Below are 24,212 nucleotides of genomic sequence, written 5' to 3' on the forward strand. Positions count from 1 at the left end.
GCCAAGACTGCCCTCCAAGCTTTTTCCAAGGCGAGAGGCTGAACTTCGCAGTTCTTCACCACATTACTTTTGCTAGCCCACTCCCATCTGCAGTGGAAAGTATCAGGGAAAACTCTAGCTGGATCCCAAGAGTGATTTAGGGGTCTGCACAGCCTAGTTTAGAAGCTGTTCCTATTTCCAGAGAATTGCAGAGTAGACTTTTTTTAATCCACAAGCATCCCTACCCCTAAAAAGGTACATAAGCCAGGTCTTAGTATGCTGCTTTTTAAATAGTTAAATGTGTCTGAGGAAGGGGGAGAGGGGTGTGGGAAGGACCACCCAGACAGAAGATCTAGAAAGCTCAGCTCTGATGGAGCTGACAGGGAGATAAAAGAGGCTGAGCAGAACACATTCTACTAGAGGTCAGGATGACCTGTCTTCATCCTGAGCCATCTGCCACCACCCAGAAGGCTTGCATCAGGGGCTCTTCTGCCATGGATAAATGGGGAAATTCTGCCTTGATTCTCCCTCACCATCAAGGTAAAAGGCCATTCTCTGATCTCTGGTTGCAGCCTCTAGCACTAGAGACTTGACAGGTGCTACTGGAATAAATCTGCCTAGAGGGAAGGGGCATACATTCCCAGGCTTGGCCCCCAAACATAATGGATGGTAGTGGGGGGCTGCTAGGGCATCTGCTTCCCTCCTCCACATCTCAGTGTCATTGACTTTGCCTGGCCCAGGTAACAGAAGCCAGCCCAAAGGAAAGAGGGCCTGCCCTGGCTCCTCCCTCATGGACCCTACCCTGAAGCCAGGCTGATGACTTTCCCCAACAGCGGTGTGTGTGTGTGTGTGTGTGTGTGTGTGTGTGTGTGTGTGGTTCTGCTTGTGTGAGTGTGGGTGTGTGTGGGTGTGTGTGTGAGTGTGTGGTTTTGCTTCACTTTTCCTGGCACCGTTCCTCAGCTATATATATTATCTCATTTAATCCTTAGGGCAATGTCAGAGATTATGTGACTTGCCCAAGATCTCATAGCCAGTAAATGAAAGATCCAGACCTTGGACCATGTCTTCTCCATTTAGATTCTGTCACCCTCCCACCTCTCCCATCCAGATCTTCTCACTTCTGGAAACCTCCCTGAGTATTCCAGCTCACAGTGGTTTCCCATGTGGTCTCTGTGCTCCCTCTTAGGCTATGAACTTCTAAAAATCAGGTATTCTGCAATCCCAGAGCTTAGCAAAGGTGTGGCTTCATAAGAGACCTTAAGGAATATTTGTCTCAATCAGTAGTTAGATTTACTCCCTGGTGATAATGAATGATTGCTTTTCTTTTTTTGTTATTCCTTGGAGAATTTCTCTGGTTTGGGCCCAAGGCATATACCAAGGTCCAGTGGAAGTGACTGTGAACCAGGCTATTCCATAGTTGAAGCAGGCTGTTATAGAGAGAAAAGAGGAGCTTCTTCCCTCCCTGTTCCCTGGGGTCTGTGGCTTTAGCTCACCCTGGCTGAGCTCAGCTGTATGTAGGAACTCAACTTTGTTGGGGAGAAGAAAGGTCACTGTGGAGCACAGAGCAGTCAGAGGGCACTAGGCCCTGGGTTAGAGTTGTTGGAACTGCAGACCAGTTTCTCCCACCCTGGTGTTTGGACTTTACAAGGCAAGAAGTTTTCTCAGAAGTCAGGCCCTGCCCTGAAAGCATCCATAGAAGTGCCGGACTTTACCACAGTTGTTAGCAATGGTGGGCCTGCTGTGGAAAGAGTCCCAAGGCCCAGGTGATTAGCAATCTATTTCTCCATGGACCTTATGTCTGCAAATCTAGTGAGAGGGAAGGAGGCCTCAAGAACTACTTACAGCAAAGCCTCTCTACTTCCAGTCCTGATGACACCCAGCCATACTCATCTTTTGCTATAGCCGCAAGAGCAATCTGGGGGCCCACAAAACCTAGTTTAGAGGCTATTTCTATTTCCAGAGAATTGCTGAAGGTACACTTTCTCTATCCACAACAGGACCCTCTTCTCTATTACAGAGAGGAACAAAGTGCTATGCACCTATGCTGCTTTTACTGTGTAGTCACTACTTAGCCAACACCATCACATATGTATTAGTTCCTCCAAGGCATTTTGCTGGATGAATGTACCAATGGAAGTGGCACACCTGCTAGGTGTTCACCCGCTTGGCGTAAAGTTCCCCTTTCCCGAGAACTGAGGAGAGATCTCCAGGGAGATGATGTTAATTGACACAACTTTTCAAAAAGCAGTTTGGGGGCTTCCCTGATGGCGCAGTGGTTGAGAGTCTGCCTGCCAATGCAGGGGACACGGGTTCAAGCCGTGGTCTGGGAAGATGCCACATGCCGCGGAGCAACTGGGCCCGTGAGCCACACGGAGCACGTCTGGAGCCTGTGCTCCACAACAAGAGAGGCCCAATAGTGAGAGGCCCACGCACCACGATGAAGAGTGGCCCCTGCTTGCCACAACTGGAGAAAGCCCTCGCACAGAAATGAAGACCCAACACAGCAAAAATAAATAAGTAAATAAATACAGTTAGAGAAAAAAAAAAAACTTTAACAACAACAACAACAAAAATAGCAGTTTGGCAATGTGTAGCAAGAGCCATAAAAATGTTTATACTTTTTGACCAAACACCCGGACTTCTGGGAATCTGTCCTAAGGACATTCTCCAAATGATTGATACAAAGACTATGTAGTAACATGAAATGTTTGTGATGTAATCATAAACAAGTCTGGAAGAACTGACCAAGAAATTGGCCAGAGATAATAGTAGTTGTGTTAGAGTAATGAGTTTACTGGAAATTCTTTTTCTCTTTCCCAAACTTTACATGCTTGTATATTGATTTTACCCTCCTCTGCCACTCAGGGTTAATCAGTCAGGAACCTGCAGAAACACATTCAGAGGCCAGACAGTTGATGAAAGTTTAATAAAGGGACTAGTCTCTGTTTCCAAGTCACTTCCAAGACTGGTTTGTGCAACTCTCAAATGACTCAACAATTATTGAGCACCTACTTACCCTCTAGTGAGGGAGGCAGACTTTCAAGTACATAAATTGTATCACGTGCAATAATAAATATATAAATTGAGTGTTATAAGGTGCACAAAGAAAGAAGTAGTTATCCGTTAGGAGGGGTGGTGTGACTCAAGGAAGACTTCAAAGGCGGATGGTTGATTCATGTTCAGTTTTGGGTCTTTTTTTCTTTTTTTTTTTTCCCCAGGCCGTGCTGAGAGGCTTACAGTATCTTAGTTCCCCGACCAGGGATTGAACCCGGGCCCCTCGGCAGTGAAAGCACGGAGTCCTAACCACTGGACCGCCAGGGAATTCCCTCATGCTCTGTTTTGAAGGTGGCCTGCCAAAATAAAAGGGCCACGTGTACAAAGGCAGAAATGCATGGAATAACATGGTGGCTTTAGGAAATTACATGTGGCTCTGCAGGGCTGGAAGGAACACTGGGTGGGTGTGAAGGAACTATGGGAGGGAAGACTTTGATTAGATCCTGCAGGGCCCTGTGCTCCAAGTGAGCTTTGTGTTTTGCAGCTGTCATCAGATTCCCATTTTAGAGAGATGACTGGCCTCAGTGGAGAGAGTGGACTGAAGGGGGAGAAAATGGAGGCAGAGCTGTGAAAAGCAGTCTTTGGGTGTTGGCTGGGTCAGCCAGCAGATACCTTTTCTCAGCATTGCTGTCTCCTGACTTACCTTTGGCCAACTCATCGCCTCTCCGGGTTCTCCCTCCCTCCTCCAACTCGAGGGCAGGCAGGTGGGCGGGGAAGCGAGGAGAGGGGTGGCCCTGCCTGGGTGGTCTCCCGCCCCGCCTCCCGCGGCGCCGTTGCCTAGCAACGGATCCGGCCGCGCAGCTCCGGGTAATTTGACGGCGTCTAAGCCAAAGGGAGGGCGTAGGCCCGGCCTTTCCCTTTTTCTTGGACTACAGACGCCTCCTCGGCACTGCGGTCGCCACCTCGAGCCGCGCCGGGCGTCGCGTAGCTGTTCCTGCACGCGGGACCCACTCCGGCTCTGCGCCCCGGGCCCGCACCGCCCTGCACTCCTACAGCTCACGGACGCCACTGTACACCCGTACCGGCGGCTAAGCGGCCCCACTGAATTCCGACGTGGGACCTCGCGGTACGCGGGACGAGGCCAGCCTATGGGGGCTCCCAGATAACGCGGGTTGGGGGCGCCCATGCCCCCCATCCCCGCCAGCATGGCTCGGCCGCCACCCCTCGGGGAGCTGCCCCCGAGCTACACACCCCCAGCTCGATCTGCAGCACCCCAGGTGAGTGGAGGGGAAGCCGGAAGAAGGGGCCGGGTCTAGAGACTCCAGGTCTGTCACTCGGCAAGGTGTGATGTCTCCTAAATACCATGTGTTACTGGCCCTCGCCTGGGAAAGCTGTGTTGTGTGTCTGTCCGTGTCTCCTCCTGCTCTACCCGGTGAGAGTAGGTGTGTCTATGTCCACCTCTGTCCACCTGAGAACAGGTGTGTGTATATGTATCCTATCTCAGAAAAGGAATCTGTGCCTTCCTCAGGTGTATATTGGGTGGGAAGCAGGGAATGGAGTCAAATTTTTTCCAAGTGTGGGCCCGTGTCTGTTTAGGTCCTCTGTCTTGTATCCAGAAACCAAGAAGCTAGAGCTTGGTAGAGGGTGTAATAAGGAGAAAAGGGAAAGGTTTCATGCGTTGTTGCAGTAATGCCTGGCTGACCCTTCTCTTTCCATCCCAGATCCTAGCTGGGAGCCTTCAGGCTCCGCTCTGGCTTCGTGCTTACTTCCAGGGCCTGCTCTTCTCTCTGGGCTGTGGGATCCAGAGACACTGTGGCAAAGTGCTCTTCCTGGGACTTTTGGCCTTTGGGGCCCTAGCACTGGGTCTCCGCGTGGCCATCATTGAGACAGACCTAGAACAGCTCTGGGTGGAAGGTGAGTTGTGGACACTGGCCATAGCTGCTTGGGTATGGTGAGAATAGGGTGAGGAGCTGGCTACTGAGTTCTAGTGGGCTTTGCGCTGGGTCTAGAGGGGGCACCTGCTTGCCAGAGCCTGGGCGTCTGGGAGCACTGCTCCCTCTCACATCCATAAATGGACATCTGCAGATGGTGGAACCCTGTGAATGGGTATATGGAACAGTTATCTGTGAGTGTGTGTGTGTTTATTTAGCATTTACTGGCAATCTTTTGTATGTATTTGACTGCACTGCAGTGCTTGTAAAGGCAACTAAAACAAGACCCATCTTTCAGTAGCAAGGAAAGTAAAATATATGCTGGGATATAATATACAATATAATACAAAGCAGAAAATTATTATGTTGTATTAAAGAAGGCAGGGGGAGATCACATCTAACTAGGAGAATCAGAAAAGTTAGAACTAGAAGGCTGGGGAAACAGTAAATCATCTGGCAGACCTCCAGGGAGAGATCCCATACACCGACGTCCCCTGCAACCATTTAGTGGAAAAGTGGCACAGAATCTGTACTTTGAGGCAACAGCAGAGTCAAATAGAACCAGATCTTCACTTCCTAATGGAAGCATTAGAGTAAAATAATTTCTTATTAATAGTTTTGACATAACTCTCTTTTGCTGGAGCCTGGTATGGCAACCCTTTAACAGAGTCCAACTCCCCTCTGTTCTTTCCTGGGACATTTACATTTGTGGGCTCGCCCAAACCTCCCCCAGCCCTGGCCTACACCCAAAGGCAGGGCCCAGGTTAGACTCTCACACCCTTGAGCAAGCCCTAGGATCCAGAGCAGATGTTTCTTGGAGGCTGCCTGCCTGTTGGGCTCCCACACCCCATCCCCACCCAACCCCCCAGCCCTCTGCAGACCCTCACATATATACACACTCTAGGCCAGCCCTGGGGTCCAGAGCAGATGTTTCTCTGTGCCTGCCTGCCCCCAGCCCCAAGACAAACGTGTGCACACATGCACGTGCACATAGCCCCACCCACACTACTGCTGCCTGGGTGGTCCCAAATGACTCTTGGATTTCCTGCCACAGTACAGGCTGTCTCCCACCTCTTCTTCCTTCTCCATTCCCCAGATCTTCACAATCTAAACACTGCTTGAACCTCCATGTTTCCTCATCCTTTCTCCTACACTCCAGCACAGGATAGGCCAGATCCCACTGGATTTTTGCTGCTGCTTGTGCGAGGGTGATATAAGAGGGTGGTAATCAATTCCTAGGTCTTTTCTCTTTATGTCAGAATATCACTCTGGGGCTTCCCTGGTGGCACAGTGGTTAAGAATCTGCCTGCCAACGCAGGAGACACGGGTTCGAGCCCTGGTCTGGAAGGATCCCACATGCTGCAGAGCAACTAGGCCTGTGCGCCACAACTACCGAGCCTGTGCTCTAGAGCCCGTGAGCCACAACTACTGAAGCCTGCGCTTCTAGAGCTCATGCTCTGCAACAAGAGAAGCCACTGCTATGAGAAGCCCGCACACCACAACGAAGAGTAGCCCCCACTCAGCACAACTAGAGAAAGCCTGCACACAGCAACAAAGACCCAACGCAGCCAAAAATAAAAATAAATAATTTATTTTTTTTAAAAAAAAGACATTACTTAAAAAAAAAAAGAGGGCTTCCCTGGTGGCGCAGTGGTTGAGAGTCCACCTGCCGATGCAGGGGACACGGATTCGTGCCCCAGTCCGGGAAGATTCCCACATGTCACGGAGAAGCTAGGCCCGTGAGCCATGGCTGCTGAGCCTGCGAGTCCAGAGCCTGTGCTCTGCAACAGGAGAGGACACAACAGTGAGAGGCCCGCGTACCGCAAAAAAAAAAAAAAAAAAAAAAAAAGAATATCACTCTGCCCTGTATGCCCTGTATTAGCTGGGGCTATGAGTGAGGTGAAAGCAGTGATTTTGACCTGATCTTTTCTCTGTACATCTGTCTTTGAGACTTCTTCCAACAATGCCCTAGGCAGTGAGGACTGAAGGGTATTTTCCATTCCTTTCCTGTTTTGTTAATGCAGAAAGCAAAGAAGCTAGACATTAGCTATCAAGAGTTCTGGACTCTCCAGCTTTGCCGTGGTGAGATTTGGAATGTGACTTCTCCTTCCTGATCAATATTAAAGCTGAAGGACTCAGATAAATTCTCTAAAATAAAAATCACAGGGAATCCCCTGGTGATCCAGTGGTTAGGACTCCATGTTCTCACTGCCAAGGGCCCGGGTTTGATCCCTGGTCGGCGAGCTAAGATCCCGCAAGCCAGGTGCTGCGGACGAAAAAAAGAAGAAGAAAGAAAGAAAGGAAGGAAAGAAAAGAAAAGGAAAATCACAACATGTAGCCCAACTAGTACTTACAGGAACAGTGATAGAGATGGTTTGAAACTGGAGCTGTCCCTGAAGATAAGGAACATACAGCGCTTCTGTCTGGAAGGCAGGGGACAGCCACATATCAATTGGTGGAACCACTATTCACTCAGACCACCAAGGCTGAAACCTTGAGAGTCAGCCTCAGTTCTTGCTCACCTGATTGGTCACTAAACAATTAAAATTTTGCCTTCTCAGTCTCTCTCAGATCCCTCCTTTCCAAGCCTTGGGGCTCTTGCTCTAGTTGAGGCCTGGCAGTACACTCCTGATTGTATCATTTAGCATGCTTTTAGCCACATGAAAGAGAGAGAAAGGGAAAGAGGGAGGAAGGAAGAAGAAGACTGATTTATTATCACCCCCAACAAGGAGTCTATCAGTAGACAGTAGAGAAGTTCCAGGATGGATAATTCAGCAATCTAAGGACATCAGCAAGGACCCAGTTTCTTTCTATCTTTCTCCTCTGCCTTCTGCATGTTGGGCTTTTGTCCTCAGGCTTATCACCTCCTTCTCCCAAGGTGGCTGCTGCAGTGGTAGAAAAGGGAAGTCATCCCTGTCTTGCATCCCTTTTTGAAAGTGAGGAAAAATACACCACCTACGCCTCCCCACCATCCACCCCCACCTACTTCCCATTTGGTTATATACTTTGGCAAGAACTGTGTAGCATCCTATGCCTAAATCCTTCACTTGGCAAAGACAGTGGAATTACTGTGATTGACTTATTAGACTAATCAAATTTCACCTCCTAAGGCTGGGGAAGGGCCCAGCTGCCCTGAATCACTAGGCCTTTCAGAGGATGGCCCAGGAAATCGAGGTCTATTAAGTGACTAATCTTTCCCTCTCACCTTCAAATCTGCCTCCGCACTGCCCTCTTGTGGTGCTTCTAAATCTGGCCAAGTTAGTCCCTGCTTAGAGCCCTTGCACCACTCTCTACTGGGTTCCAAGGAGTCTCCAAAACCAAGTTCAAGCTCCTTAGCATACTCTAGGTTGCTTATGCAGCTTTGTCTCTGCCTCACTCTTAGCAGCCCAGCAACACGGAGCCTCTTACAGTTACCTGCACACGCTTGGTCCAGAACCCCTTTCCCTAACTTCTTTCCCTGGCCAACTCCTATTCATCATTCACAGCTCAGCTCCAGAGTATATCAGGTGATGAAAAAGCCAGGTCATCTCACTTCTCTGCTTAAAACATAACATGGCTCCCATTCCACACAGAGGCAGCTTGAGTACCTACAATAGCTTACAGGTCCTTACATGTTAAATTTCTGGACCAAAGAATTATGAACATTTCTGAGGATCCTAAAACATACTCTGCAGTTTTGCTTTCCCCCAAATATTGTACCAAATTACACTCCTGTGGTAGGTAAGTTAGAATGCATTCCTGTAAGCCAGCAATGAGCACTACCAATTCTTAAATTTTTGCTAATTTGAAAGATGATAATTCATTGCTATTTTAATTTGCATTTATTGGATTACCTATAAAGTGGACTCTTTTTCCATGCTGGCTAACCAGTTATATTCTCCCTTTTGTAAAGTTTTTTTTTTTTCCCCCACAGTTCAGTGGCTTTTATTTATTTATTTATTTTAACATCTTTATTGGAGTATAATTGCTTTACAATGGTGTGTTAGTTCCTGCTTTATAACAAAGTGAATCAGCTATACATATACATATATCCCCATATCTCCTCCCTCTTGCGTCTCCCTCCCACCCTCCCTATCCCATCCCTCTAGGTGGTCACAAAGCACCTATCTCCCTGTGCTATGTGGCTGCTTCCCACTAGCTATCTATTTTACATTTGGTAGTGTATATATGTCCAGGCCACTCTCTCACTTCGTCCCAGCTTACCCTTCCCCCTCCCCATGTCCTCAAGTCCATTCTCTACATCTGGGTCTTTATTCCTGCGTCTTTATGTCCTTCCCCTAGGTTCTTCAGAACCTTTTTTTTTTTAAGATCCCATATATATGTATTAGCATACGGTATTTGTTTTTCTCTTTCTGACTTACTTCACTCTGTTTGACAGTCTCTAGGTCCATCCACCTCACTACAAATAGCTCAATTCCATTTCTTTTTATGGCTGAGTAATATTCCATTGTATATATGTGCCCCTTTTGTAAAGTTTTTAACAAATGTGATGATTTTGATGTCTCCTTCCCCTGTTCCCTCTGCTTCTTCTGCACTCACTTACAGTCTCTTTTTTTCTCCAGTTCTTTCTCATTTTTCCATCATATCATTTCTCTCCCAGCAGCTATTGAATAATAACTCTGTATCTGTACCTACTGTGTTCTGGACAACTTCCTAAGTACTTTGCTCGCATTGATTCTGTTTCTACCAAGGTAGGCATTTCTCCATTTCACAGATGAGAACATTGAGAGTCAGAGAGACTAAGTAATTTACTCAAGCACAGACTAAGCATCAGAGCCAAGACCCAAAGCCAGGTCTGTCCAGAGCCTTTGTGCTCCCCCGCCCCATCTCTTCTTGCCTCACAATACATCCTAGTGCATCTGTCCTCATATCTGTCATCATCATCGTCAGCGAAGACTTATCTTTTTCTCTTCCTCATTTTCTCTGAGGATTCCTTATTCTCTTTGATGCCGTATTTCTTTTCTTTTTTTTTTTTTTTTTTTTTTTTTTTTTTTTTTGTGGTATGCGGGCCTCTCACTGTTGTGGCCTCTCCCATTGCAGAGCACAGGCTCCGGACGCGCAGGCTCAGCGGCCCTGGCTCACGGGCCCAGCCACTCCGCGGCATGTGGGATCCTCCCAGACCGGGGCACGAACCCGTGTCCCCTGCATCTGCAGGCGAACTCTCAACCACTGCGCCACCAGGGGAGCCCTTCTTTTCTTTTTTTAAAAAATTTTTTGGCCATGCCACGTGGCTTGCAGGGATCGAACCCGTGCCCTCGGCAGTGAGAGTGCAGAGTCCCAACCACTGGACCTCCAGGGAATTCCCTTGATGCTATATTTTAAATTGTGCTTGTCTCTTTCTCTTGCTTTCTTATTAGCTCTGTCCGGGTTCCTTCTTTCTCTCATGCCTCCTTCCCCTCAGCAAACTCCCTTACTGTGAGGAGCTTATCTCTGCCTTCCCCTCCTGACCCTCCTTGTGGCAGCTCTGGCCCAAGCCCGGTGAAATAAACACAGCAGTACAGGCCTACTGCAGAGGAGTGGGGAGTCAGGAAAGGAAGAAAAAGAGTAGGTGGAATTGCCAGCGGAGAAGGCAGGATGATGGCCATGTGAGACTGTTGTGGGATGGGAGGTGTGAGCATATGGGTGAGTCTGTGATGGGGAGTTACCAAGGGTTTGGGGCTCGCATGAGTGAGGGGATTGTGTGGTTTTGAAAAAGAGATTGGGGAGCATGATAATCCCAGGTGGGGCTGGAGTGTCAGAGAAGCAGGCTGTTAGGCCCCAAGGGTGGCAGTGGCCTACAGGAAGAGGCCCCAGATGGGTTGAAGCAGGATTATGGGTCTAAGACCAGGCCAAGTCCACAAAGCCTCCGGGGTGGTTTGGCCCTGGCCCTCACCTCCCCCAAACCACAGTCAGGTCATAGCATCCCTCACAGCATCCCCACCTCCCCAGATCCCAGGTACAGAGCTGGCCTCCGTGGCCAGTGCAATGCAGGACTTGATCAAGGAGATGAAGGCAGGCCGGGACTCCCCGTTGTCTGGTGAAAGGGATCTTTTTCCCCAGGCCCGCTTTGATGTCACCTCTGCCAGGATCCATGAGTGCTTCCATGAGTGGAAGCAGTATGTTGGCAGCATCACACTGAAAGACCGTCTGACCCTCCCCCGCACCTGTGCCACCACAGAGCCATTATTACCAGGCACACCCCACCCCTTTGCAGAGCAATTTGCAAAAAAGTGTCTGGATATAAACCACTGCCTGGGACAACCTGAACTAGGAATCAGCCCCAGCACTAGACCTGTTCTTTTAGGAGACCCTCCAAGGGCAGCCTCCCTATTGGCCCCTCTGTCCCTCCTTGTCCTCCCCACCAGAGTAGAGAGGAACTGAGTGAGGGCTCCCTTACCAGGACACCCCCAGAACCCCACCCTGGCCCAGCTCATGTTGATCTCTCATTTTAAAGTTATGTGCTGCAAACCCAGCCAGCCGGGTTCATGCTTAAACCTTAGGTCCCACAAGAATTCCATAGAGCCACACAGCTGGACCTCTCCACTCCAGATTCCAAGCAGAGGGCCAGGAGCCTGGGAGTCAGCATAGCCATCAGGGAGAAGCTTCCCCCACTTGTCCTGGGAGGCCTCTGTGGGTTAGGGTCCCACGTCCCCCAGGGAGAGCTCTGATCCACTGAGGCTCTTTTCCCCCAGCTTTTTCTCTCTGCTCTGGCAGCAGGCAGCCGGGTGAGCCAAGAGCTGCAATACACCAAGGAGAAGCTGGGGGAGGAGGCTGCATACACCTCCCAGATGTTGATACAGACCCCTCGCCAGGAGGGGGAGAACGTCCTCACGCCTGAGGCACTTGGCCTTCACCTCCAGGCAGCCCTCACTGCCAGTAAAGTGCAAGTATCACTCTATGGAAAGTGAGTCTGGCTGAGCCCCTGAGCAGCTGGGGATGAGAGGTGCTGCAGCAGGGCTGGAGCGGGACTCCCCCTCTTCTGCTGATGTCCTGTGCCCCTGGCTATTGCAGGTCCTGGGATTTGAACAAAATCTGCTACAAGTCAGGAGTTCCCCTAATTGAAAATGGAATGATTGAGCGGGTGAGTATCCTGAGCTGTTCTGAGACTAGGTAGAGGTGGAGCCTTTTCTGCAGTAAGGGAGGGCTTCGGGGGCGCGCGTCGGGAGGTGGGGGCATTGCAGAGGGCATCCTACAAAGGTCATGGAGAAAAGAGCCCAGGGACAGGACTGATGTGGCCTGGGATGTCCCTGGCAGATGATTGAGAAGCTGTTTCCCTGCGTGATCCTCACCCCCCTCGACTGCTTCTGGGAAGGAGCCAAACTCCAAGGGGGCTCTGCCTACTTGCCGTGAGTGCTGCCACAGCTGCTGCCAGGGCCCTGCTTCATCCCCTGCCAGGACCTCCCCAGCAGAAAGGAGGGTGGGAGTAAAGATGATCAAAAGCTCACCCAGGGCCTAACCGGGCAGCCTCAGGGCTCTCTCCACATCCCCCTTCGCCTCACCTCCAAGGAGAGGCAGACCTGTCTTATTTAGACAAAAACACAAGATCTGTAAGATCTGAACAAAGGAAGGAAAAGATCCCCAGAAAGACTTTGCCAGGGAGAGTTAGCTAGGTGTCAGCTCAGCTGTGACCCAGGCCAGTAAGAAAACCTGTTATAAGCAGGTGCCTGTATGGTTATGTATTAGAACCAAGGGTAGACGGTTTGGGAAGGAATGCAATGGGGCTTTTCTGGGCCTTTTCATTGTGTTAAGTACCATCTGTCTTGAAGTCCATCTCAGCCCCAGTATCTGTCCTCAGCTCACTGCAGCAGCCTGCTGGGCTGAGCCTTGCCCACCCTCCACACAGAGGGACAGATGAGCAGCTAGGAGGAGGGTGGGCTACTACATGGGTCCTATCGCAGTGGTTTGGAGGGTGGGCATTGATCCTTGATCCTCACCAACTATGGGCTCTCCCCTGCAGGGGCCGCCCCGATATCCAGTGGACCAACCTGGATCCAGAGCAGCTGCTGGAGGAGCTGGGCCCCTTTGCCTCCCTTGAGGGCTTCCGGGAGCTGCTAGACAAGGCACAGGTGGGCCAGGCCTACGTGGGGCGGCCCTGTCTGCACCCTGACGACCTCCACTGCCCACCTAGTGCCCCTAACCATCACAGCAGGCAGGTGGGTTCCAGCCAGGTCTGCCAGGGAAAGGTTATTTTCCTTCCCTTTCCCCTCATATGTTCCCCTGTTCTAGGAGAGAGCAGACTGCTCTGTGCTCTGCCCCCCATTTTCTGGATGTTATTACCCTGCCCCCACTGTGCTAGACACCTAGAGGGTTCCATTCCTATTCAGCTCTGCTAAGGAACCCTCAAGTGGCCTATGAATCCCTTTGTCTTTTTCTAAGCCCAGAAAGGCTGGACTTCATCAAAATACACGTGTACAAGGAAACAAGACAAATTAGCTAAGCACGAGTATCATACCTAATTTCCTGAGTGTCTGTGTGGCCCTGTGAACGTGGACCTTTTTCCAAAACCACCAAAGTTATGCCAGCTCCTCCCCGCAGCCTGTCTCTAGGCCTCTGCTCCCTCTTGTGGCCTCCTCTCTGCAGGACACTAGCTGCTCCCTTACAGAGTAGGCAAGAGGCTCAGCACAATAGTTATCTACACTCCCAGCCCACAGAGCTCCGTGGCAAGCATGAGTCCTGGAGGTTCCAGCCCAGAGACACCCAGTTATCCAAAACCAGGGCCCTGAGTAATGAGCCCCTCCTCTGTCCCCCTCCAGGCTCCCAATGTGGCTCAGGAGTTGAACGGGGGCTGCCATGGCTTCTCCCACAAGTTCATGCACTGGCAGGAGGAACTGCTGCTGGGAGGCATGGCCAGAGACCCCCAAGGACAGCTGCTGAGGTAGGGCCTCCCCTGGGAGTTGGTAAGGGCACCCCAGGTATGGGGAGCCACACCCTGATGCCAGGCAACTCTGGCAAAAGCCCCTTGCACACCCCCTCCTGGGTGTTCAGACCAGCTCTGACCCCTACTTCTCCTGTACCCCAACCAGGGCAGAGGCCCTGCAGAGCACCTTCCTGCTGATGAGTCCCCGCCAGCTCTATGAGCACTTCCGGGGCGACTACCAGACACACGACATCGGCTGGAGCGAGGAGCAGGCCAGCACAGTACTGCAGGCCTGGCAGCGGCGCTTCGTGCAGGTCAGCGTGGAGGCGTGGAGACTGCGAGCGCGGCGCCCTGAGGCCGCTGCCACCTCCTGCCCCTCACACCGCCCTGTCTCTCCAGCTGGCGCAGGAGGCCCTGCCTGGGAACGCGTCCCAGCAGATCCACGCCTTCTCCTCCACCACCCTGGATGACATCCTGCACGCCTTCTCTGAAGTCAGCGCTGCCCGCGTGGTGGGAGGCTACCTGCTCATGGTGGGTCCTCCTGGCACCTTGTCCCCCACCACCGGCCCCCACCCTGAGAGGCCCTATCCAAGACTGCCCTCTCTCCCCACAGCTGGCCTATGCCTGCGTGACAATGCTGCGGTGGGACTGTGCTCAGTCCCAGGGTGCCGTGGGCCTCGCCGGGGTGCTGCTGGTGGCCCTAGCGGTGGCCTCGGGCCTCGGGCTCTGCGCCCTGCTCGGCATCGCCTTCAATGCCGCCACTACCCAGGTACACGGAGACTGCGGGGCAGACTTGGGGGCCGACGGCCCAGGCTGCTCGGTGCCTCCAGCTGCCCGCCCCATGCCCCTCCAGGTGCTGCCCTTCTTGGCACTGGGCATTGGCGTGGATGACATATTCCTGCTGGCACATGCCTTCACAGAGGCTCCACCTGGCACCCCTCTCCAGGTGAGGCCTCATCCTCCAGCCTGGGCTCATCTGAGGCAGTGCTGCGTAGCGGCTCAGAGCCTCTTGATTTGAATGACCTTGGGCTGGTAATTAACGTCTCTGTGCCTCGTTTCCTCATCCATCAACAGGGGTTAATATTAGTGCTTGTGTCCTAAGGGTTGTAGTGAGGATCGGTGAGCTAATTCAAGTCGTGTACTTAGAACAGTACGATAAATATTAACTGCTATGAGGCTCCTTTCCCACCCTCTGCCGTCCTTCACGCTGCCTTGTCCTGACAGGAGCGCACGGGTGAGTGTCTGCAGCACACAGGCACCAGCGTTGCACTCACGTCCATCAACAACATGGTCGCCTTCTTCATGGCCGCCCTAGTTCCCATTCCTGCACTGCGGGCCTTCTCCTTGCAGGTGAGGCCTCACAAACGGGGCCCGGGCTCAGGGTGGGCGTGGAGCCGGAGCAGGCTTCATCCAGGCTTCGTGCCCCTCCTGTCCATCCTGCAGGCGGCAGTAGTGGTTGGCTGCAACTTTGCAGCCGTGATGCTTGTCTTCCCAGCGGTCCTCAGCCTGGACCTGCACCGGCGCCACTGCCAGCGCCTTGATGTGCTCTGCTGCTTCTCTAGGTATCTCTACCCCACCAGGCCATCCTTCCATGGCCCCATCCCGTCCTGTCCCTTCAGCAGCATTTCCAGGCACAGACCTATCACCCCCTCTCTCTGCCTCTTCCAGCCCCTGCTCTGCTCGGGTGATTCAGATTCTGCCCCAGGAGCTGGGGGATAGGACAGTACCAGTGGGCATTGCTCACCTGACTGCCACTGTTCAGGCATTTGCGCACTGTGAAGCCAGCAGCCAGCATGTGGTCACCATCCTGCCTCCCCAAGCCCAGCTGGTGCCCCCACCTTCTGACCCACTGGCCTCTGAGCTCTTCAGCCCAGGAGGGTCAACACGGGACCTTCTAGGGCAGGAGGAGGGGACACGGCAGAAGGCAGCCTGCAAGTCCCTGCCCTGTGCCCGCTGGAATCTTGCCCATTTCGCCCGCTCCCAGTTTGCACCCTTGCTGCTCCAGTCCCACACCAAGGTGAGCCTCCGGGCCCAGGCAGGTCAAGGTGAGACACAGCAGAGGCTTCTTAGGTGTCTCTGGGCCCCAAGAAGGGAGGAGGGCTTAGCCCAACATCTGAGGGCCCAAGGGTATCCCTGGGCCTCCAGCTTAGTTGCCGTTTCCCACAGGCCATGGTGCTGGTACTTTTTGGGGCTCTTCTGGGCCTGAGCCTCTATGGATCGACCTTGGTGCAGGATGGGCTGGCCCTGACAGATGTGGTGCCTCGGGGCACCAAGGAGCATGCCTTCCTGAGCGCCCAGCTCAGGTACTTCTCTCTGTACGAGGTGGCCCTGGTGACACAGGGTGGCTTTGACTACGCCCACTCCCAACGCGCCCTCTTTGATCTGCACCAGCGCTTCAGTTCCCTCAAGGCGGTGCTGCCCCCACCGGCCACACAGGCACCCCGCACCTGGCTGCACTATTACCGCAACTGGCTACAGGGTGAGAGGCAAGGAGACTGGCAGGGAGGGCTGAGGCCAGCAGGAGCTCCCAGAGCTCCAGGCCAACCGGACCCCACCCTGTTTTCTCCCAGGAATCCAGGCTGCGTTTGACCAGGACTGGGCTTCTGGGCGCATCACCCGCCACTCATACCGCAATGGCTCTGAGGATGGGGCCCTAGCCTACAAGCTGCTCATCCAGACCGGGGATGCCCAGGAGCCTCTTGATTTCAGCCAGGTTGGGAGAGGACTGGAAGGGTCAGGGAGCACCCAGGGCCTCCAGGCCCCATGGGCCCAGCCTTCAGCTCTCTCTGCCTCTACAGCTGACCACAAGGAAGCTGGTGGACAAGGACGGGCTGATTCCACCTGAGCTCTTCTACATGGGGCTGACCATGTGGGTGAGCAGTGACCCCCTGGGTCTGGCAGCCTCACAGGCCAACTTCTACCCACCACCTCCCGAGTGGCTGCATGACAAGTACGACACCACCGGGGAGAACCTTCGCAGTGAGTCCCAGGGGAGCCTGAAGAGCCTAGGCCTGGGCCCACACAGGCCCTACCCTAAGGCCCTGCCCACTGCCCCCTGTGCTTACTGGCCACCCCTCCCTCTCCCAACGTCCCCTCCCCTCCACAGTCCCGGCGGCCCAGCCCCTGGAGTTTGCCCAGTTCCCCTTTCTACTGCGCGGCCTCCAGAAGACTGCAGACTTCGTGGAGACCATTGAGGGGGCCCGGGCAGCGTGTGCCGAGGCAGGCCAGGCTGGGGTGCGCGCCTACCCCAGCGGCTCCCCCTTCCTCTTCTGGGAGCAGTATCTGGGGCTGCGGCGCTGCTTCCTGCTGGCAGTCTGCATCCTGCTGGTGTGCACTTTCCTCGTCTGCGCCCTGCTGCTGCTCAACCCCTGGGCAGCTTCCCTCATAGTGAGTCCTTGCAGGGGTGGGGCTGGAGAGACCCATAGCTCCCCACCCTGCCCTGCCCAGGAGCCCTGGGTGAGCCCTGCCCTCCCCAGGTACTGGTCCTGGCAGTGATGACCGTGGAGCTCTTTGGCATCATGGGTTTCCTGGGCATCAAGCTGAGCGCCATCCCCGTGGTGATCCTTGTGGCGTCTGTAGGCATTGGTGTCGAGTTCACGGTCCATGTGGCTCTGGTGAGCACAGGCACTAGGGGAGGGGTGGGCCAGCTGATTTGGTATTCAACAAATATTGATCAAGCACCTACTGTGTGCTAGGTACTATTTAAGAGCTGAGGAGATAAGAGCACTACAGACGGGCTTTACCTTCAAGGAGCTTATTCTAGAGCGTAGAGATAAGCAATAAACAAGTAAACAAACAAATAAGCAGCCATTTCAGTAGAGAGGAGGGACAAAGGCCTGACCAGAAAGGGGTGAGGACAGAATGGAAGGTGAGAAAATGGGAACCAACAATTCTTTTGGATGGATTTACTGTGAAGAGGATCAGAGAAATGGGGTGGTAGCTGTATGGCGAGATCCCACCAAGACAGAGATGTTAGAACAGAGGCAGGCAGGCGTCTCTCACAGCTTCGTGGTCTCTGGCAGGGGAGGAGTGTGGGTGGGGTGGGGGGCGTGGAACAGCTGGCAGCTCCCGCACAGACCTGGCCAGACCCCTCAAACGGCTCCCTTCTTTCTTCCCCCATAAAAGCCTTATTATTTTTCCGCTTATAAGAATAATATATACTCCTTGGGAGACAAAAAATGTCAGCATGCTGGAAAGTACCAAGAAAGAATTAGAAATCCTCTGAAATGCCACCCCTAGAAGTTATCACTTTAGCGTCCATCCTTTTAGACCAGGGGTTGGCAAACTTTTTTCTGTAAAGGACCAGATAGTAAATATTTTAGGCTTGGCAGGCCATATCGTCTCTGTGGCAGCTCTGCCAAAAGCATCGATAGATACTATGTGCACAAATGGGTGTGGCTGTGTTTCAACAAAACTTTATTTACAAAAAAACATGGGACAGATTGTAGTTTGCCAACCTATTCTAGACATCCCTGTGTCTCACTCATCTATACAGTGTTACCTATATGGACTCATGCTTGCATCCTGGGCAGCTCCCAGGGACTTGGTTCACCTGGCCTTCTGTGGGCCAAGGCATGGCTGAGCCCTGGGGACACAGATGAGCTGGCCATGGTTGGCCAAGGAGCAGCTCCAGGACCGCTTTATTCCCTCAGGGCTTCCTGACCTCCCAGGGTAGCCGGAACCTCCGGGCTGCCCGGGCCCTAGAGCACACATTGGCCCCAGTGACCGATGGGGCCGTCTCCACATTGCTGGGTCTGCTCATGCTTGCTGGTTCCAACTTTGACTTCATTGTAAGGTAGGGGAGGGCTCGGGGCGAGGAGGCAGGGCTGGCCTGCACTGGCTGCAGGACCTGCCCAGGCTGACCGGCCCCACACACCCCCAGGTACTTCTTCGTGGTGCTGACAGTACTCACACTCCTAGGCCTCCTCCATGGGCTCGTGCTGCTGCCTGTGCTGCTGTCCATCCTGGGCCCTCCACCAGAGGTGACCGCCTTCCTCCTGTTCCCAGCCCAAGGGACGGGGTGGGACAGAGCCAGGGCAAAATGCCCTCAGCGGCCAGCAGACAGGGCTCAACTCACAGGGACCCCTCCCCATAAGTACCACCAGCTGAAGGTGGCAGCTTCCCCCTTCGCCCAGACATCATGTCCCTACCCCTCAGCCCTCCTGACTTCTTCATGGGACCCACCTTAGCCGTTTAGGTGCAGGGTTTGCCCCAGACCTCAACATCCTGTCCCTTGTCAGCTCTCGTATCCTGCTGGAAGCCGCCAAAGACCCCAGCTTCCCAACCAGGGAGGTGCTGAAGGGGGCTGCGTCCCCAGTAGCCCCTGGGTTCACTGGGGCTGGTGTCTCCCTCAAGGTGATACAGATGTACAAGGAGAGCCCGGAGGTCCTGAGCCCACCAGCTGCACAAGGAGGAGGGCTCAGGTGGGGGGTAGCCCCCACCCTTCCCCAGAGCTTTGCCAGAGTGACTACCTCCATGACCGTGGCCCTCCGCCCACCCCCACTGCCTGGTGCCTACATCCACCCAGCCTCTGAAGAGCCTACTTGGTCCCCTGCTGCCACATCAGCTGCCAGTGGCTCCAGCAACCTCAGTTCTAGGGCACCATGTCCAGCCACCTGATGAAAGAGCAGCTGAAGCATGGAGACCCTGTTCAGGCCACATGAAGGTACTGGGAAGCCGTGGGGGGTTATTGAATGCAGGGCGGACTCCTGGAGAGCCCTGCTGCTGCTGCTGCTGCTGTCTGCCTCCATCCCGTCCCCGACCCAGCCATCACAGACCTCCCTGAGATCCACACAAAACCACCACCCTCTAGGCTGTGAGCAGCCTTGCACACCCGGGTGCTCCGTGCCTGTGCCGGTGACCGGGTGGGGTGAAAGCCAGCAAGCACTTCAGGCTGCAGTGCAGCCCTGTCCCCCCTCCCACCCCACCCTGCTGCCCCCAGCAGACCAAGCCTGAGGGATTCTCTAGCACCCTTCGCCAGTCCTGGTCCCCCACTGCTTGCTGACTCCTGGGTAGGCTCTCTGTATCCCTGCCCACCTCTCACCACATAAATTATTTATATGGAGACGTTTATTTTTGTAGTTTGTATAGATGTTAGCTATGCTGAAAGTTTTATTTTTAAAAGTGAAATATATTCTATATGAATTCATCTCAAATGACTTTGGCGCTTTGTTTTCAGATAGAGCTGTGAGTTTGCAAGTGGAGGAGTCGGGGCCGCAGGTCGTGGGGCTACCCTTGTCCTTGGTGTGTGTTCACCTGGCACGTGAAGATGATGTTCAGCCAATGTGTTGGTCATATACGTGGTAACAGGGTCTGGCTGAAGTGCTTAGTGCACAAAGTGATACAAATGTTTTTGATGTCAAACCCCACTGTGTGGCTTTCAGAGCCATCATAAGCCAGCCTTGCGCACCTCTCCAGACTCGTCGCCCACCTTCCTTTGTGAGCGGCAGGGGGGGATGGGCAGAGGGACACAGCCAGGCAACATGTTAGAGGAGAAGTGGAAGCAGATAAGAAAGCGTCAGAGGGAATTCCCTGGCGGTCCAGTGCTTAAGACTTGGGCACTCTCGTTGCAGGCCCAGGCCCGGGTTAGATCCCTGGTTGAGGAACTAAGATCCCACAAGCCGTGCAGCCAAAATAAAAAAAAGAAGGTGGCCGATTGAAACAGAGATGGGGATAGCAGGGAGGTATTTTAGGCGTTTTGTGCCCAGACCAACCTCCAAGGCAGAGGCCTCTGCAAGTCAGCAGTCAGGTTGGTGCCCCAGAGGCATCTTTGGCCAGACAGCTAGAGGATCAGTAGGGTCACTGTTGAAATTGAGGTTGCATTAGCAACCAGTGAGGCTCTGTATTTAAGCTGTTTGTTCTGTGAAGGTTGAACAGGCTCACTATACAGAGGGCTGGACGATTCTGGCCACACCCCTGGGTGTAGAGTACAGAGTCTCATCTGATGCACGAGGTGGGGGAGGTCTTTTACTGCCCTTTTCCAATTATCCCAGGGCTCGGTCTCAACTGACACACATACACACCCTGGGTTCCAGCCACCCACTCACCAGGAACGATCCCACCCCCAGAGTACTGCCTTCTGACACTCCACCCCACCAGGCCAAAGGCCAGAAAATCAAGTTCTGACCAAAAGTGGGCAGGGAGGTGTGGGGGGGAGGGGGAAGACTTCTGCAGCTGAATCAACACTAAAATGCTTGAGAAGACTTAAGAGAAGCAGGCGGTGGGCTTGGAACCTAGAGTTCCAAGGGGATGCATCCAGGATGCCCAAGGGATAGACACTGGATTTGGAGCCAGTAGTGTTTGGGTCACTTTGGAGGGGCTTTTGGGTAGAGCAGGAGAGCTCACCAGGCTGGAATAGTGCAAAAGATGTCACTCCATCGGTGCCACTTACCAGCTGAGTGACCTGGAAAAGTCAGAGAACCTCTCTGAGCCTTGGCTTCTTCATCAGTGAAATGGGAAGATTAGAGCCTATCTTGTAGGGTACTAGTTTTTCCTTTCAGGATTTTAAATGAAATATTTATGTAAGACATCACCCGGCTTCTCATAGGTGATTTTTCTGTAGTTTGTAGGATATTAGCTATGCTGAAAGTCTGTGCTCCAACTGCATGCTTAGTGAATAACGCTGAAACACTGCCCAGTGTCCTGGTGTGGCAGCAGCCGAAGGATTCCAGCCAGGAATGGTCAGTTCCGGGGCACTGACCACAGCCAGTCTTGGGGACAAGTCCCAGTGTTCGCAGGACAGACAGCCCACCCTGTGTGGCAGTGCACACTATTCAGCCCTGTTCATGGCTCCCCATCACTGATATCACAAGATCAAAGCCAAGCCCTTTCCAGGCCTAACTCTGCCATCATCCCAGCTCTCTCAGGACAGAGACTGGCCGGATTCACACCCTCATTCAGACACACCACGCTACTCCAGACAGACTGGTTACTTTCTATGTTCACCACCCATAACTTCACAGAGGCCATTCCTTCTGCAGAGAACACGTTTCCACCTCCCATAAACCCGAACCATCCTTCTAGATAAGTTGGATGCCATCTCCTCCAGAAGGGGTGGTGACCTGCCTCCTACATGGTCCCAAAGTCCCTGAGTGTCTGTGCTCGACCATTTCTGCTTCTGTCCCTAGAACAGGGTTGGAGGCGGGTTGGGGCAGGGGGCGGTCCCTGAGGGTACCGAATGGTAGGACTTAACCTCAACCTGGGTAAGGAAGCGCCGGCTCCCGGGCGGACCCACAGCGAAGAGAGAGCGCTGCAGCCCTGGGGTCCCCACAGTGCCGCCCTGCCTGGCCAGCAGCTGGTGTCGCCCAGCGGCCAGAACGGCCTGCGATTTGCATAGCTATGGTGCACCACGAAAAGACAGTTTCACGCTGCTTGAGTTCCCCCCACGGGGTTTGTCCACTGTTGCAGGGACAGTGCCTATTAGAAATCTATGGTCTGTGTAAATCCCACGCAGGGAGCGTGAACTGCGCAGGAGCAGAGCAACCATAAGTGAGCTGAGTGTTACGTTGTCCTGGGAGTGTTCCAAGCGGAAGCGAGTAAGCATAGTGTGGTTTCTCTTCAGATCGTATAAAATTTTCGTCTTTTACTACTAAAGATTTCCGTGGAGAGAAACAGTTTTGAGAGTTTGCCTTATTTTTTGAGGCTGTGTATTTTAGCGGGGGTACATATTGGAGTTAAAAAACGAGAAGTTAATGTTTGATTCTGTGTTTTAACAATTTGTCTGTAATTACCCGGGTGAATTTGGACAAAAGTTCCGTGTCGGATATTGGAGTTCCTTTCCAATTATTCACTTCGTTTTGCGAAGTGTGCGTCTTTTACTTTTCTGCTGGTTTCTCTCCAAGGCTTCGCAGTAGGTGATGAAGTTGACGAAATAAAGGCGTGAAAAAGCACTGAACGTTTCTGGCTCGACGTACAGTGAAAGAAATTAAACGCAACAGTGTTCATTTCCAATCAGGCTTATTGGTTCTCTTCCCAAAAAATAGCAGAGGAGGCAGTTTGGTCAGATTGTCCCCGTTCAATGCTCACTCGATGCCAGTTTTCCGCGTAAATATACACGGTTCCTTCTCTTAAGGAGCTTAAGTTTTTGGTGAAACCAAGAGCCAAAAAAAAAAAAAAAATGGGGGTATATAATACAGAATCTCAGTGAAAAGTTCTCTACAGAAAGAGGATTATTGAGAGGACAGGGCTAGCTAGCAAATGTGTTCTCTTGTCCCTGGGTCTTAGATCTACCTCACGGTAGGGGAGGTTATCTAGATCTGTGGCTTTAAGTGAATATCATCTCCTACCTGGAGTCCTCCGAATTCACAGCCATCACCTGCTCCCATAGACTCTCATATTCAAAGCATATGCTTCACGCAACCACATACGTTTTACCTCCTCCAGTGCTAGCAAGCTGGTCCAAGAGTTCTTGGATTCCAGCAATAGCCTCCCAACCCCCGCCTCACTCCCTTGACCGTCTTTGTCCCAATCCTCCAAAGGCCAAGTAATTGTTTAAAATGTAAATTCGATCACACCACCACATCGCTGTATAACATGCTTTTTCTTCAGAGTGCAAACCCACCCCAGAATATCATACATGCATTTCTTTACTTGTGTGCTCTTTCTCCTCCTAGAATGTAGGTTCTGTGAGGCAGAGACTTTACCTGATTTGTCCTCTGATAGATCCCATGACCCTAAATCAATGTCTAGCACATGAACACTCAATGAATATTTGTGTAACAAATGAATGAAGAGATTTGTTTTCCAAACACATGTACTGTCCCACTACAGTCCTAAGCACTTTACAAAATTAATCTTCCTGAGAACCTAAATAGATTCTATTTTTATCTCCATTTTAAAAATAAAGAAACTGAGGCATAGGAAGTTAAATAGCCTCAATCAAATCACAAAGCCAGAAAGTGATGGAGCTGAAATTCAAACCCAGGCAGCTTGGCTCCAGAAGAGGTGTATGTACTCTTTATCACTGTGCTACTTAGCGATGGGGTTCAGGACATGCTATCCTAAAATATGGCACCTCCACATATTATTTTAAGCTGAAGGAGTTTGAGAAAACAGGAAAGTCATTCCAACCTCCTCACTCCCCCAATGCCTGACACCACCACCCCCACCGCCATGAAACAGGTCATAAACTCTCAAGTGAGAGCTGCCCTTAGTATACCGAGGAAAGGAGCATCATCTCCAAGGACGAGACTCTGAGAAGAATTCTAACGAGCAAGTCTTGCTAAATTCCCCCCAGATTACTACCCTTTAACCTAGCATAAAAATACTCAGGCTTAACTGTTTCTTTTGGTCTTCATTTCCTTATGAAGGCTCCCATGTCACGTAAAAACTTACATTAAATAAATTTGTAGGGACTTCCCTGGTGGCACAGTGGTTAAGAATCCGCCTGCCAATGCAGGGGACACGGGTTCGAGCCCTAGCCTGGTAAGATCCCACATGCTGCGGAGCAACTAAGCCTGTGCGCCACAACTACT

General features: G+C 52.3%; 3 protein-coding genes and 1 non-coding gene across 8 annotated transcripts in view; 2 read left to right on the top strand and 2 right to left on the bottom strand.

Moving 5' to 3' along the window:
• LOC131744159 (small ribosomal subunit protein uS14-like) overlaps nucleotides 1-24,212 on the bottom strand; it is an 84,693-nt gene that overhangs the window by 59,391 nt on the left and 1,090 nt on the right. The window lies entirely within an intron of this gene.
• Nucleotides 1-24,212, bottom strand: part of BTBD19 (BTB domain containing 19) — a 39,961-nt gene that overhangs the window by 8,537 nt on the left and 7,212 nt on the right. Inside the window, exon 8 of one of the 2 annotated variants that reach the window (XM_067009148.1) lies at nucleotides 22,680-22,813. The exons of the other annotated variant lie outside the window; for it this stretch is intronic. Coding sequence (XP_066865249.1) covers nucleotides 22,754-22,813 — 60 coding nt within the window. The 3' untranslated portion in view covers nucleotides 22,680-22,753. Of the gene's footprint in view, nucleotides 1-22,679; nucleotides 22,814-24,212 lie in introns of those variants that run through there. 2 annotated transcript variants of the gene reach the window in all.
• Nucleotides 3,806-19,895, top strand: PTCH2 (patched 2). Of its 4 annotated transcripts, none has more exons than XM_059042693.2 (22): nucleotides 3,806-4,250; nucleotides 4,695-4,887; nucleotides 11,598-11,787; nucleotides 11,895-11,964; nucleotides 12,138-12,229; nucleotides 12,841-13,036; nucleotides 13,637-13,758; nucleotides 13,907-14,054; nucleotides 14,140-14,271; nucleotides 14,354-14,509; nucleotides 14,594-14,686; nucleotides 14,965-15,090; nucleotides 15,184-15,302; nucleotides 15,409-15,757; nucleotides 15,907-16,219; nucleotides 16,311-16,453; nucleotides 16,539-16,719; nucleotides 16,847-17,127; nucleotides 17,217-17,354; nucleotides 18,393-18,535; nucleotides 18,623-18,722; nucleotides 19,096-19,895. In XM_059042693.2, the coding sequence occupies exons 1-22, from the start codon at nucleotides 4,158-4,160 to the stop codon at nucleotides 19,357-19,359; spliced, it is 3,642 nt and encodes a 1,213-aa protein (XP_058898676.2). In that variant the 5' UTR covers nucleotides 3,806-4,157; the 3' UTR covers nucleotides 19,360-19,895. The 4 variants fall into 4 exon arrangements, with proteins under 4 accessions (XP_058898676.2, XP_066865221.1, XP_066865211.1 ...); XM_067009120.1 differs by having other exon boundaries at nucleotides 16,132-16,219; XM_067009110.1 differs by having other exon boundaries at nucleotides 12,841-12,949.
• Nucleotides 22,281-22,399, top strand: LOC131747421 (U5 spliceosomal RNA). Its single transcript, XR_009332901.1, has one exon. It is a non-coding gene; the product is annotated as a U5 spliceosomal RNA (small nuclear RNA).

This window comes from Kogia breviceps, chromosome 1 (genome assembly GCF_026419965.1).
Source record: "Kogia breviceps isolate mKogBre1 chromosome 1, mKogBre1 haplotype 1, whole genome shotgun sequence".
Classification (NCBI taxonomy): Eukaryota; Metazoa; Chordata; class Mammalia; order Artiodactyla; family Physeteridae; genus Kogia; species Kogia breviceps.